This window comes from Poecilia mexicana, unplaced genomic scaffold (assembly GCF_051168715.1).
Source record: "Poecilia mexicana isolate PSO_F unplaced genomic scaffold, ASM5116871v1 scaffold_22, whole genome shotgun sequence".
NCBI classification, from domain to species: Eukaryota; Metazoa; Chordata; class Actinopteri; order Cyprinodontiformes; family Poeciliidae; genus Poecilia; species Poecilia mexicana.
In genome coordinates, this window is record NW_028263391.1 from 10550581 (window position 1) to 10565443 (window position 14863).

At 40.7% G+C, this 14863-nt stretch overlaps 1 protein-coding gene across 1 annotated transcript; it reads right to left on the reverse strand.

Annotated features, from left to right (window-relative positions):
- Nucleotides 1-2094: 2094 nt before the first annotated feature.
- Nucleotides 2095-12567, reverse strand: lbh (LBH regulator of WNT signaling pathway). The gene is made up of 3 exons (XM_014971864.2): nt 12346-12567; nt 7509-7611; nt 2095-3767 (listed from the first exon to the last, which is right to left on the reverse strand). Exons 1-3 carry the CDS (start codon nt 12372-12374, stop codon nt 3552-3554), a joined length of 348 nt encoding a protein of 115 aa, XP_014827350.1. The 5' UTR covers nt 12375-12567; the 3' UTR covers nt 2095-3551.
- Nucleotides 12568-14863: the final 2296 nt, after the last annotated feature.

A 14863-nucleotide genomic window follows, 5' to 3' on the forward strand; every position in this document is an offset into this window, starting at 1 on the left:
CACATCATTGCGTAGCATGGTGCAAGTTCAGACTGCGCCTCCAAGGACTGTACCTCTTCTTGTGATTTCTTTTTTTTTCCATGATCTCATTACTTTTTCCACTGAGATCAAGCAACACTCATTAGTGAAGTCACAAAAAGCTATTCATTACAGCATCCTGAACCAGACGTCGCTTCTTTACGCCGGACACACAAAATTGTTGCTCAACATTTTCCTTTTTTACTTTTTCTTGATATTCATAACTCTCCCATTCCCAGTCCCCCCCCCCCCCAAGAACAAGGAAGCAGCATAGAGATGGTTCTCACTGTTTCGCCCTCCAGGAGATCATCGGAGATCCTGCGGCACATCGGCCAGTGTCCGGCGTCAGCTCCCAGCAACTTTCCACGGCAACTCTGACACACTTTTCCACAAGTGCCAGATAATCAGTAGTGACCAGGACGGTTCTTATTACAACATGTCTCCTTGTAAATCACCTGACTAGTTTCCTTGACTGACTGATTAGAATGTTATTTCCATAAATTTCTTTCTGGCTGGTGCTCAGCAATTAATTGGATTTGAGATAATTCTGTTTAAAAAAATTAATTTGTAATTTATATTCAGTGAGTGGTGCATTTATTGATATTGATTCAATTTCTTACATTATTATACCATACAATATCAATTTATGCAGAAATACAAGTGTCCGGAAATGTGGGTTTATGTACTGTGCAGTATATGCACTCCGCAGTTTGTGGTTATTTTTGCTTCATTGCAGCCTGCTGTAGCATGGATAGGCATTGCTTAGGTGCTAAGGAAGCCCAGTGTGCTTTACTAGTGACCTTCAACAAGTCTGCTTGGTTGGTGCTGGTGTCTCTTATCATCCTTCTGATAAATCCTCTGTAGATTTTACATGAATTTTTTAAGATCAGGTGAGATTCCTGGTCGATCAATACCTGGGCGTTAATACCTTTCACAGTGTGGGCAGCTGCCAAGGCCTGCTGGAAAACCAATTAAGACCCTTCAGGAATGGGCTAACACAATGAATGTAACATTTGTAGCCCATTTGTCCTGAACGTGTCTTCGTGTTGTGACTCTTGAATCGCAAGCCTCTCGATGCTGTCATTTTTATTTATTTTTTGCTCCTTAGTTTTTCCTTCTACTTAAATTTTCAATGGATTCACAATAAACAGCCAGCTTTTTTTTTGTCTTAGATTTTCTGGCTTACCCCGAGGAAAGGATAGTTTTCAGGAAACGGTCTGCTGAAGTTTCAGAATCCTAACTTTTTTAGCCAGTTTTTTACGCAACATTTTTTCTGAGATACTTAACTTTTACTTCCCAGTACTCCTGAGCTAATGAATATGAAGATGGATTACAATGTTGTGGAATTTAGCAAGAAGAAAAAATCAACTTAAGTGACTTCAAACATTAACCATTTAGTTAGATTAAGTGTCCAACAGGGAACAGAAAAAAAAAGCGTATGCATCTTTATGCATAGCAGAAACATCTGGCCTCAACTGTAACAGGTTGAACTTTAGCATCCTTGTATTTGAATCTTTCAAGATGCACCTGTGACAGACCAGAGTTGTTGCTTCCACAAGCTCAATGCATATTTGTTTCAAGGATAACCCCTCTTGAGATGTATCCAGTACTGTTAATCTTAGTGTACCTGCAAAAGCTTTCAAGAGGGTTTAAAGTGTTCCCCCCCGCCCCCCCAGACTGCTTAAGCTTCCCTCCGTCAAACAGCTACCAGAGCTTGATGTAAAACTGAAAGTGGTTCCGAGTTCAGGAATGAGATTTTGCTGCAAGTAGGAGAAAGACTGTGTGCGCAAGCCGAAGACAGGAAGTAGCATGTGGCTGCTCTCGCTTCTATATATATATACACACACATATATATACACACACTTGATGCATCTGTTTTCATAGAGGGAGAGAGACGTGAAAGATGCCAAGCAGGAAGCAAGACTGCTTTTCTCCAACCACTGCAGGTAAGGTGAGTGGGGGTAAAGCTGAGTGCGTGGGGGTTTACAAGAGGAAAATTACACGGCACTACTGGAAACTGCTTCGAATGCAGAGGATTACCCAGTTTCAGAAAAAAGACCAAATAAGACTCAAAAGTGTATAGGAAATTCAATTTCTTTATTTACAATCTCTAGAATAATTAATGAGAAAAGTGGTCTAAATACAAAAAGAAAAAAAAAAAAAGAAAAGAAAAACACCAAGGATAAGATGGCGGCTAATCTCCCTGAGCTTACAAAAACAACGTGGGGACCTGTAGGAGACGTGACATGACAAAGATGTTCTGTATACAGCCCTAATGCCACTCACATGAGAAAGATTGAAGAGACGCACATTAGTCATGCTTCCACAACAGTAACATCAAACTCTCCACAAAAAAAAAAGAGATCTTTTCCTCTAACCTTGTTTGAACTGCAAACTTATGACTCCTGGAAAACAAGTCATTTGTAAATTATAGAGCCACACACACATACACACACACAGACAGAAACTTCCAAACACCTTCTGGTAAATAGTCATAACGGTGAATGAAGAGTACTGCTTCAGGTATTGCCAAATTTTGATGCGAGTCAGAACCATATGGCATCAAAAAAGTATGGCTGCTTTTAAAAAAAGAGGAAGACTAGAAAAGATGGTAAAGTCATCACACCACCAAGCATCTGTTTGGCTTACTAAGAACATGTATTTGCACATCCTTCATTGGCTCTGTACATTGATCTATCAAACTCCTCCATGAACATTTTTTGCTTCGTCATCCAAGCTTTGCTTCTTGGAGGCCAATATGACAGATTTAATAGCATAACTCTGGTTTCAGTGCACATCAAGCCTGCAAAGCAAATCAGTTACACCTTTCATCTTTCGATTTTCTTTCATTTGCCAACAAATAAGTTTACACAAGTAAATCCTGTGCAGAAAAAAAACAAACCAACTAACTTTTTTTTTTTCACAATATATCCACTTCTCAAAGACAACCGACATTCACATCGAGGACACAGATCTATAGACAGCAGTGGCAATAATATCATAGCAATAATAATAATAATAATAATAAAAACAGTGCACTGTACAATAACTTCCCACAGGTACCACAATTGCTCTGCACACAGGTATAAAGACTCTGGGGTCATGATGCCGGCCATTTGGGAGTCAGAGCAGCAGGGTCTCTTGTAGAGGAAGGGCTTCTTCACAAAGCACTAAGCTGCTGCTGCTCTTGAGCAGGGCATCAGCTTCGACTTGACACGTGCTGATGGACGCGCTAGGAAGTAGGCGAGGGATGGAGACTTTGTCCACCATTTTGGTGACATTTCCACACAGAATGAAGGTTATTCTGTGTACTAAGCAGTGAGATTTTTTTTTTTTTCTCATTTTATTTTTTTGTTTTAGTTTTGACGGATGTGCGCGTTTGTCATGGCTAAAGGGATAGCATCACGAGACACACGGGCGTGTCAGTTGAATGTGCTGGAGTGCTCCAGTGAAGTGTGACCAGTGTGTGTGAAAAAAATACTGTCCCTCAGAACCAAAGAGCAAAGTGAACATGGTGCTGACCCGCCCAGCCTCTAGTGCTGGGAATTCTGTGCTGGCTGTCCATTTTGCATGCCGCAGTCGTTTTGCTCCTCTTCGTCCTCTTCTTCCTCCTCGCTGACGAGAAACTCCTCCGGAGGCCAGCGAAGCTCTCCGCTCTCCACCTCTCCTTCCGTCGGCTCGACCACGATGGACGGGAGGCGATCTTTAAGCTTACAGCAGCGGTCGAAATCCGAGGGGTCCGGAAATATCTGGGAAGGAAAGACGGGGAGCATTAATCGCTTATCAGAGGGAGTTCGCGCAGAGTTTACATCTGGTATTTAGAAATACGAGTCGGTTCTACTTCAGCTACAAGACCGTCGCTTAAGAGATGGTGTGCATTTTCGATCAGCACTTTCATGGCAAAACTAGCAGCTGTAGAGGTGCTAAATAACTGAGAGCTGACTAAGCATCTGATGAGAACCGATTACAAATTTGTACCTGCTCTTGCCCATCCCACATTCCTTAAGGTAATGTAATCTTGCTTTCCTCATACTTGAGCAATTTGTTTTTGCATGCATGAATAAGTCAGTCAGTGCCATGCAACCTCAGCGTGAAAGGTCTCCACATTGGTAAATAGCCCAGAGTACATTTGTGCAACACAGAATGTCGTCTTTTTTTTTTTTTTTACATCAAAGACAATGAAGGCTAAAAAGTAGAGATGGAGAAATTAGCTGGACTGGAAACTCAAATCAGATTTTTATTTAAAACCAGTAAATGCACCATAATTAAGTGTTACCAGGGTCAGGTGGTGCAAACATAATTCAGTGCTTAAGTGGTTACTGAAGGAAACCATTTTCAGTATGAATTGGACGCTTGAAGACTAGAACCAGAGCCACTTACAATTAATCTGAATTAGCATTGTGAATGGACAGCCAACATGACCCGATGTCTTCTTTTCCAAGGGAAAACCTGCATGAAAACTATAGATTTAGAACCTACTCAACAAAATTTTCTATATTCACCTCCATCTGCTGTACGTGAAATGATTACGACGCCAGTAAATCTCATCAACTTGCAGAAGGTCGCTCACAGGCACTCTTTTCATCAGAGGGTCATAATGAGTTATACATAAAAAGAGTCGACTGGCCCCAAAAAGGAATCGGAACCAAAACCATTCCGATTAGAAGGGGGAATAAAATTAAAGCATGCAAGATTCTTGACGGGAAGAAAAAAGTGAAAGCTGGTAACAAATCTGATTGTTGCATCTCAACAGAAGTTTAATAAACATTTTTTTTTTTTAACTGAAGGACTTTCTATCTTCTAAAGTTAGTAAGCTAAATGGAAAAGCTTGAAGCTGAAATGAAGTGCATAAGAACTGGTTTGACAGACTATATAATCCTCTGTTCAACCTCCAAGTTTCTCAGGAACAGGAGAAATAGCTCTGGGGAGGGGACGGCCTGCCACTCCTGGTCCAAGAACAGCAGTTTTCTTTCTTTTTTTTTTTGCTGTTTGGATAAAGTAGATTAATATTTTTAGACCTGCATATTTCACTCCAAGTCACAGGGGTTGAGTTTGAGGAAAGGGGTTAGATGAGAGGGGGGAGCTGGGAGTGGGGTAAGGGGGGAGGGGGACAATGTCGCTGTCTGGGCACAGAGCCGAGTGGAAAGAAAGCATTCTGAGAGCCAGAGTGAGACAAGAGATAAAGAGATCCAGCTGTGTCCGACTCTTCCTGAATTCCTTAAGAAACTGGGAGCAAAAACAAACGGAAAGCTATAAATATGCTCAACAATTCAGCTCTTCTCAGGTAATTTAAGGCTGCATGTTCTTATCAGCAGCACTCTAGGTTACCAAACAAGTTCACAGCAAGCTGTAATTATACATGGAGTCGAGCCTCGATGTGTAAATTAAGGGAATATCTGCATTTTTTTTTTTTTTTTTTTTTTTTTGTCCTGCATCGTCGACGCTTGATGTGCGTCAGCTGCAGAGGGTCGGGACGGTGACCGACTTTGCCTTTGGTTGAGTTAGCCAACGCATAAAAGACGGCTTCTTTTCCAAGGGAAGGAGCTGGGGCATCTGAATCATGCTGCTGCCTTTTGAGAGGATAACTCCAGCGCCGATTTTCATCAAATTTAATTTCCTCTTGAAGGACCACGGGCGACACTGACTTTAATAAACTTGTGCAAGAGCATCTGGAATATCATCATGCTCATGTCATTCAAGTCATTGTCAGATTAAGGAAATGACTAGCGAAACCAAGCCTGGTTTAAAGAGAGCTTCTCTAAGGAAAGCCTGAGACACTGGGCAAATGGCCGAGATGGTAAATTCACATTGGAGAAGGCAAAGAGGAGGCAAACTGGTGCTCCTTTTCTGCTGGCCTCTTCTCCTTCCGTTCCTCTCAGACTCACAGCTGGGGTGTAAACCAAAGAGTCATAGGAAGCGAGGCTCTTCCTCTGGGTCAGTCTACATCCTTTCTGCACACATCTTGAGCATGCAGCTGCTTACAGTTTTTAAAAGTCTGAATCAACAGCTCTAAATGTTGAATTATCATGTGCGATCTCCTTAAAATGTCAGCCACCTTTCCAAAAATCTGGAACTTGTCTCCAGCCACGCACTTGCACTAAATATGACTTTACTGCGCCACTGCAATGTAACGCTTGTATGAGGTTTTCACCATTTAAAGCTTTATAAATAGTTTTGCTGCTGATGCGCTGTACTTGCCACGCCTTGCTTAAAACAAGTTTCAATAAGTGACCGTTTCATTCTCCTTTGTCTTCAAGATTTAAACATTTAAACACTAAGCAGCTTGGTGTTTAGTTAAAAAAAAAAAAAATAAAATAAAATAAAATCAGTGATTGTTTTTAAAATCCAAACAAACAAAAATCTGATTTTTATGAAGTCAATGAAAGCACCATGCCCAAAGGAAACTAGGTTGTGCCAACAAAATCACTCTTCCATGCAGAAGTTGCTGCTGCAGCAAAGCAGCCATTTTTAACCATGATGATAGTATATAAATAAAATGTTTAAGAAGTTACTCATAAGAAAACCCATTTACTTCAGATACGTGAAATGTTCTCCTTCACGCAGCAACAGAGAATTGTACCTGACAGGCGTCACGTACGGTCATATTCTATGCAACTTTTGGGTTACAAAAATGAGCCGTTTTGCCACCTGAGGTCAAATAGTATTTGCCTTAGGAATATTTCAAACTCGTAAAAGGTTGTGGTGAATTCAGCAGGTAACAGAAGGCTAAATATTTGAGTAAAGCTCATACATATGCATGAAGCGTTTGTCATTTACATGAATTACTTCTAGACACGATTGGCGCGAGTAGCGTTACAAGCTAAAGCCAGTTTGAAATGTCAACTCCCTTAGTTTTAAATTAGTAAAAGCTCAAATTTTAAAGCATTTGCCCAGATTGTGTCGCGCTTGCTCTGCTCCTCATCCAAATAGTCACTGATCATGACTAGAGAGAAGAGAGACCTGTATCGGCTAAAATTAGCATTGGTCATTAGACGACCCCATCGAGCAGACAGCAAGACAAAGACACAGGTAGCAGCTTGTCAGGACCACCTGATGGCTGCTTCCATTATGAGCGGACCTCTGGCGTTTTTCCATTTTCTCTGCAGGATTCAATTTGTGACTAATGTTATGTCTGCTTTCCCTCCCCAGACCAAAACAAAAATGCAAACAAATAACCAAAATAAAGAAGATATTCCTACTGTTGTGACTGTTGCCAGTCTGTCCTCCTTTATGCCATTTTGTGTAAACTAATGCACATAATACAAATGATTAAAAAAAAAAAAAAAAAAACAAACATTTCATAAACCTTGACACATATTCTCTCTGGTGATAAATCACAATTCAGTTGTTGCTCTCTTGGCATTTCTGATGTCAATCCTGCTCATGATAATGACTGGATGAATTCAAACTGGAATTTATTTCAAGCTCAAAACGCATAGCAGAGGCATTTAGGGAGGAAGCGCCGTCTGGTTTGCATGTGTGAGTATTACCTGGAAGGAGAGTCTGTCCTTGCTTGGGCTGAGCCTCATGTCCTCCATGGGGGTGTTGCTCATCATCACCTCAGTCATATCTGGGACGGGCACAAACACTGGGCTGCAGGGGGCGAAAGATGAGATTTAGTGAGTGTACGTTTGTGCAAAAGAGATGAAAAGACTCGGGAGTTATCCGACTGTCAACCAGACACAGAGGCAGAATACACATTAACAGCTTTCAATGCTGAAGTTTCAATTTTGTTCTGAGTCATAGAAAGATAAATATAAAAAAAAAAATAAAACTAAAAAATTGGGCTTACACATAATGCCGTAAAATAATTGGGCCCAAACCTTTAAGTGCATTCACTTCCCTGTGTATGCTTCTACCGTTTTGTTTATTCTCTGCGCAACTTGACCACAACACACCAAGACATCCAGCCCCTGATTGGCTGTTCTAATGCACTGCAAAGCTGCAGCGCTCGTCATGCCGTATGCAAAAGGTAGCCGTTTCTAAATACAGAAAGACGTGCTCTTGCTCTTGCGACTTGGAACAGTCATTGTGAGAGTGTGCTGGGGGCGTGCTGCGGTGTTTGAATTAGGAGGAACCTCATGCGCTCAAGGCTTGGACAAACTTTCTATTTCAAAATACAGTTTTTTTTTTTTTTTTTCCTAAAACTCATGCCTAGAGCTTTCTAGTGTTTTATGATAAAAGTAGAAAAAAAAAAAGATACTTTAAGACCAGACTTGAGCCCTGAGACAAGATGCTGAGTGGCCTTCTCACGGTCTCTATTTAAAGCCTGGTGGTCAGTCAGTGGCCACAGGGTTGTGGTTTGTGTGTCTAAGGCTACTTGGGCCAAAGTAAATGGAACCTGACAAGATGCTTGCATGTATGCAAACATAATAGTATTTCAGGGGACTTCTTTGGTACAGGATGCGTGGGCTTCACTTGACCTAATTTTTTTTTTTTTTACAATATCGAAACTGGTGAAGATAAAATTTTAAAACCTAAAATACGTTTGTGCAATATCAGAGCTTTACTCGTGACTCAAAGTTGGAGACAAGTTTTGTAAAGTTTTCGATAAAAATAAAATGAAGCTTCAGTAAAAAAAAACAAAAAAACGTTTTCATACTGATGTCGATTAACAAGTTGTGCCTAGGAAGTAACCTTCTGACGCATAATTTCGTACAGGCCATAAATAAGGTGTTGCTGTGACCCACGGCTTATTCACACGCCTATGGAGGCGCGCCGTCTTTAGGGAGCGCGTCCTGCTCCAATTTGTTTTTTTTGTTTTTTTTACAAAAGGTCATATTGAGCAGGAGTGGTACTTCCCAAACAGGAAGAGCATCAGGTGGAGCATGAAAGTATGTTTGTTTATAGAAGCATACTCTCTGCATACATGGTTAAATATAAACAAATACTGAAAAATATTGCACACACACCTCTGGAAGAATAACACCAAAACCAAACTTTTGTAGAGTCGTCGGCTAGGAATGCACTTCGACTACTGTCTGACAACTGTCGAATGCAGGAAGACTTGCTCTGTAGAAACATTAGCTTTTATTATTTTTTTTTAAAGAGTTGACGTGGCGAGTGTCTTTCACCTCAAGCGACAAACGAGAAAGCCATGCATGTCTAGTTCCAGCCATAACTACGGAGTGAAGTTATGCTGTAGCTATATCATTTATGAGCAACTCCTTTAAAAGTGTTTTTGACATTGGAAATATGGCTCTTTGCCCAGGACACTTCTGTGTCAGAGGCCACAGAAGTGCTAAGGGCTGACAGGGGAGATGGATTCTGGATTCATCTGTCAGTTTCACTCCAAACTGGCTATCTGTGCTTGTTTGCATACGCAACTCAGTGTTGTGCAAACCTTAAGTGCCATTAGCAAATATAGCTCAATACTATGATTGTGTAGGCTTGCTTTAGTTGGTGTACGATTCTAGATTTCTCATTAGCCAAATTAAAATCCTCATTACATCTTTTTTTTTTATTTTAAAGAACTTAGCAGAATCGGTTTGTGTATAATTGAGTTAATTTTATGTATAAATCTGTCAGTCACCCATCAAGTTTATTTTCTTTAGTACAAATCAAACCTATATTCTGTGGTGCAGTCAGTAATCAAGAGCATAAATTAACACACCGTCATCCAGATCAGGGTGAATCATGTGACACGATTCACTCAATTTCAGGAGATCAATAAACCCTGAAGCAAAGGCAGGTTCAATTTTTCCATCTTTTTTTTTCACAACAGGTTGCAATGAGGCTGGGAAATGTTAAAAGCAAAAAAATGCTTCCGACTGATTTTCTGCAAGTAATTGTTTCAGCACAGGCCAGATCAACAGGCTGAAACAATAGAAGGATATCCAAAAATAAAAGATCGCAGCTTCGTAGACTTATGAAGTTGGGGGAGGGGTGTGGGGGTGAATTGTAGATGTCTTTGAATTCAAATTGGTCCCCAAGTGACGGACATGCAAGGGAGGAGGACAAAGGGATGAACACTGACAGCAAGGACCTGAGGAGACAACGACGAGAGGGGAAGGGAGGGAGAGAAGAGAAAGAAAGATAAACACTCCGGCCTTGCCAGTCATATTTCTGGTCTTGGATTGTATAAACATCCTGCTCGGCTAAGAATAACAGAACATCGGCCAATAAAACATAAAGGGGGCACAATGAGGAAGAAGTGGGAGTGCACGAGCGAAGAGTCGACCTGGGAAGAAACAAAATGCTGTTGTGTCGTTTCAAGCATCAAGAAACGAAGGACGTGTCCCAAAGAGGGACACTAAATACGAGAACACATTAGGAGCCGTCGGCGTCCTCAGCAGGCAGTTAAATGCAGTTCTATATTATAGAACCACATTTGAATTCAAATTCAAAGATGCTTTATTGACCCCAAAGGGAAATTAAATGTTGTAACTCAATTCAAATTCTTTATTGTACATAGCAAAGATCTCTCGTAGCAGTCTGTATCACAGCGAATTTGAAAAGGCCTCTGACACAGATCCCACTATCCACTGGATCTGCTTAACAGGCTGGTGGGGTAGATGGCAGTAAGTCTTTGCATTTTGATTCAATCGATCCTGCTGGCCTCCACTGAGTACATGTTCAGTCTTGTGGTTGCATCCTATCGGACGCAAAACAAAGTTAAACTGTAAAGAGGGGATATTCATCCAATGACTGCATTATTCTACATTTTATGCCCTTTGTCCATAAAAACAGCTCTTGGCTGATAATGTTCTGAATTTTGGGATGTCACTGTAGTAAAACTGAGCCAAAATATGTAAAAAAAAAAAAAAAAAAAAAAAAAACTTTAATTTTCCAGATCATCTAAAATTTTAAGCATTTTTTTCAAAGTTAGAAAAATAAATAACATAAAAATGAGGAGGAAGTGGGTGGACACATGTTGAATTGTAATCCCATTCCCGAAACAACTCTTGAAACCATTTCACAGACCGTCTATTTTGGTCATACTTTTTGAAATACTCCTCATGTCCTAATCACAGTTTTCCTCCAACATCTTGAGTAAAAAACAAGACCCAGGCGGCTCTGTGGCACCTTGTTTGTTTGTAATGGAGCTCGTCCCCCGAGCAGTCTCAGCACCAATCTCCCTACAAGTGAGGAATTTGAATCCTGCATCGCTGACATCGTTTCCTCCTCAGCCACCCGGTGGTTCTCGCTACTATGATTATAAATCTTGACTTGTGTGGCAGCATGGGCAAAGCTGCTGACATTCCAGGGCCGCATTGTACTTTACACTGACAACGTTTCATTGCTTGGCAGGTACAGCTGGGAGAGACCCCCACCCTTTTCTTCAACCACCACGTTTTCCACTGTTTTAAAACAGAGAGGATCGGACATTCTTCAGAAACATGTTGCCTTGTGTCAATCATGAATTTGGGGGTTAGACCAAACTATTGAGAAAAAAATCTTCCCATCTACCCAGAAAACGTGTTCAGGCTAGGCAACCAGAACTCAAGTAAACCACCCAAACATCCCAGGTATGCTACTCAGATTAAATGCTCCTGCTGTTGGGGAATGGAGCTTTCACAGAGATAAAATGACAAGACAAGCATGTGCCAAGTGCAAGCAAGCAAAGATTGGAAAAAAAAAAGTGAGTGTGGTTACAGTAAAGAGCTAGATTCTCGACTTCCTGATAGAGACAGGCAGAAGCCTACTGAGGTTTTAATGGTGCTTGCAAAATGATTTCAAAGCAACTTGCACATCCTCCTGACAGGAGGGGGGGAGGGATGTTCAAATCAACTTTCCTGCAACAAAAAATGGTGTTAATGAACACTCTGCCTCCGGATTTCAATGCACCTGCAGCTACTTGAAGACAAAGGGCGAAACAGGAAAGGCAAGGTGAACTTTTGTGCACAAAATACAACGAAATGGCAAAAGCTAAACGAATGTGACGTCTCTGAAAAGGCACCTATGGGATCGTCTTTAATCAAGCTGGCAAATAGCTGAAAAGTTTAGAGGATGGTTGAGGCGTTGTGTGTGCGTGTGTGTGTGTGTGGGGGGGGGGGGGGGGGAGTGTAATACTTTAATTTGTTTACACCTTGATCCGTGTTGCCCTGAAATTTTCCAAGTTCAGGGGCAACACCCCGCAGAAAATCTCAAAGGAAACAAGAGTGGGTGTAGAGCAACAAAGGTGGCGGATTCAGAGGGAAATCACCAAACAAAGTCAACCTCAAGCACCTCTTTCGTCGTTTCCCCCGACCAGTGCAATGTTTCATATCCGAGTAGTTTCACTTATTCAAATACAAGAACTACAGAGTGGCATAAAAAAATTATAATAAAAAAAAGCCCAGACGAGCGAGACAAACAGGTGCCATTAGAAGAGGTGCGAGTACTTACCAGTATATCTGCGGTGAAAATACAGACATGAATTCACACCTGCTGTCGGTTCAGTGAAATCTGATTAATTCTCTCCAAACTATTTTTTACTTTTTTGAGTGCCTAAGCGGAAAATGACTCTCCGGCAAAAAAGAAAAAAAAGCGAAAGTAACTGTGGAGCGAGTCGGACGGCCTGAACAACGAACACGGTTCCGTCAATTGATGCGTCTGATCGGAGAAACCAGCTGTGTTCAGTATTTATCCGAGAGGCGGTGCGCTCGGTCAGCCGGAGACACACCTCCCCTCCCCACAAGCCCCAAAATCCTCAATGGCAGCTCATTAACAGCGTCGGCCAATCAGAGCGCTTGTGACTCACGCACCTCCCCGCCCCCAATCCTCAGATCCCCGCCCTCGGCCCCGATGACGTAAGCAGTGATACAGCCTGCTCATTGGGAATGGAAGGCAAGAAGCTGCAACGTGCAATTGATTTGTAGTCTCCAAGGCAACAAAATGAAAGTCTTACCTCCCCATCCCCTTTTGAATGACAAAAACACGCTGATTTGCCCGTTAGGTGATGCGTGACATTCATCCAAATGAGCAGGAGACGGATTCATTCACAAATATATGCTTCAAGGGCAAATCAATGTCTATATTCAGCTGTTCAGTGTGCATGCACAAATCAAGCACACACACATCACAGGCTGCCTTTGCAACCTGTTAAATGTCGTAAAAGCTTATGGAGGAATTTTTTTTTAATTTTCTTTCCCTCGTTGCTCAGACATACTCAGGTTACGGTTGTGACATAAAGAGCATTACTGACATGCGCATTTTCAAAATTGCCCTTTAGTCTGCTCATTGCTGTACTTTTAGGAAAGTGCGTTGCAGTTTTTAGAGCAGACAGTGAAAATCGTAGGGATGCCTCTACTGCCACCTTGTGTCTGAAAGCTATTGACGACCCTGTTCCCCATGGCCCATTAGCTATAGCTTGCCCTTAGTCAATATACTTGGTATGCCAGTGGCTGTTTGCTATTTCTACTCGATAGCCAAAATTCAGCATTAGTAGCTCCAAAGTCACAACTTGTAGCCTATGCCTTTTTCTACTCTAGTTGATGGCCAGGTCAAATATTTTGACTGCTGTGTTATAGTTAGCACTATAAACATTAACAGTTTGATTCAAATTCTGCCTACTAGCTTATTTGTCATCCTTAAATTTGCTCACTTGTTGACTAGTGAAACCTAAAAGTCAACCAGTTTAACTAGTGCTTTAAAGCAAGTGTTTAGGTACCCTCAAATGAAGATTCAAGGATTTCCCAGTTATGCATGAAAGAACCAAACCGGCACTCCAGGTGTGTTTTTGAAGAGGGTATGACATCATAGGTTATGGTCGACTTTTTTGAGTTATGAATCATAACATGTTGTAAAACTCAAAAAGTCAATATTACATAATACCGCACCATTTTAAATCAGAGATATTCAATATTTACACAAGGAAGATAATCCAGTGACTCGATTAGCGTGGGTCAGAAAAGCCTAAAACGTGGAAAACAGAGCGTATCGTCCGAGTTTAAGTCCTTACACTGGCTGCCTGCAGTTCAGAGAACAGACTTTAAAATGCATCTGTTAGTTTAAAAAAAATCACTGAATGGCTTAGGATCAAAATATATTAAAAATCGATTGTCATACTAACCTTCCAGGCCATTCTGGTCTTCTGGTTCTTGTTTGCATCCCCAGAGTAAAAACCAGACAGAAAAGAGGCATTCATGTTTGTTTTTTTTGTTTTTTCTTTGCACAACAAACTTGGAAAAAATGTCCAAAAAACTACAAAACTGTTGAAGCACTTAGTACCTTTGGCTCAAGGCTAAAAACCCATTTGATTAGAGTTGACTTTGGTTAATAGTAACTGGAACATATTACTGTATGCGATTTGATGTATGTTTGATGATGATTATTATGATTTTGATGGTATTTCACAAAATGTAGCTTGTTGCTTATTTCAACATGCATGAAAAGTGCTACAATAAAACCTGACATGAATAATGAACTTTAGGCTTCTTTTTTTATTTGGCTTTTAGTTGACTTTTTATAATTTAGGTTATTTATTGACTTCATCTTAATCGGTAGCTTGAATTCAAAGTTATTTGGTTTTTACATTATGTGTTTATTTTTGTTTTACTATCATGGTTAATGAATGTTTTTCTGGTTATTTGAAGCTCATGTAGATTTAATGTAATTATATTAAAGAGTCTCATTGTTAACACACCTCTGAGCATCTACATATGAGAAAAACCTGATCACTAAATCTTAACTGATATGCCATAATAGTGAAACTCCTGGATGAAAAGCAATGAAACAAAAATAAAAACATCAAGATTATCCCAAAAGTCACAACAGACAGAGGTAAAAGTATTAAGTTCAACTGGTCAAAGAAGAACACCACTGTAATTATCAAACAGGCTCATCAGAAATGTAACTTTCAAGGGAACTGAAAGCAAACATCACTCCTGAGCAGCATCCTAATAACTGTAAAGATGATAATTTA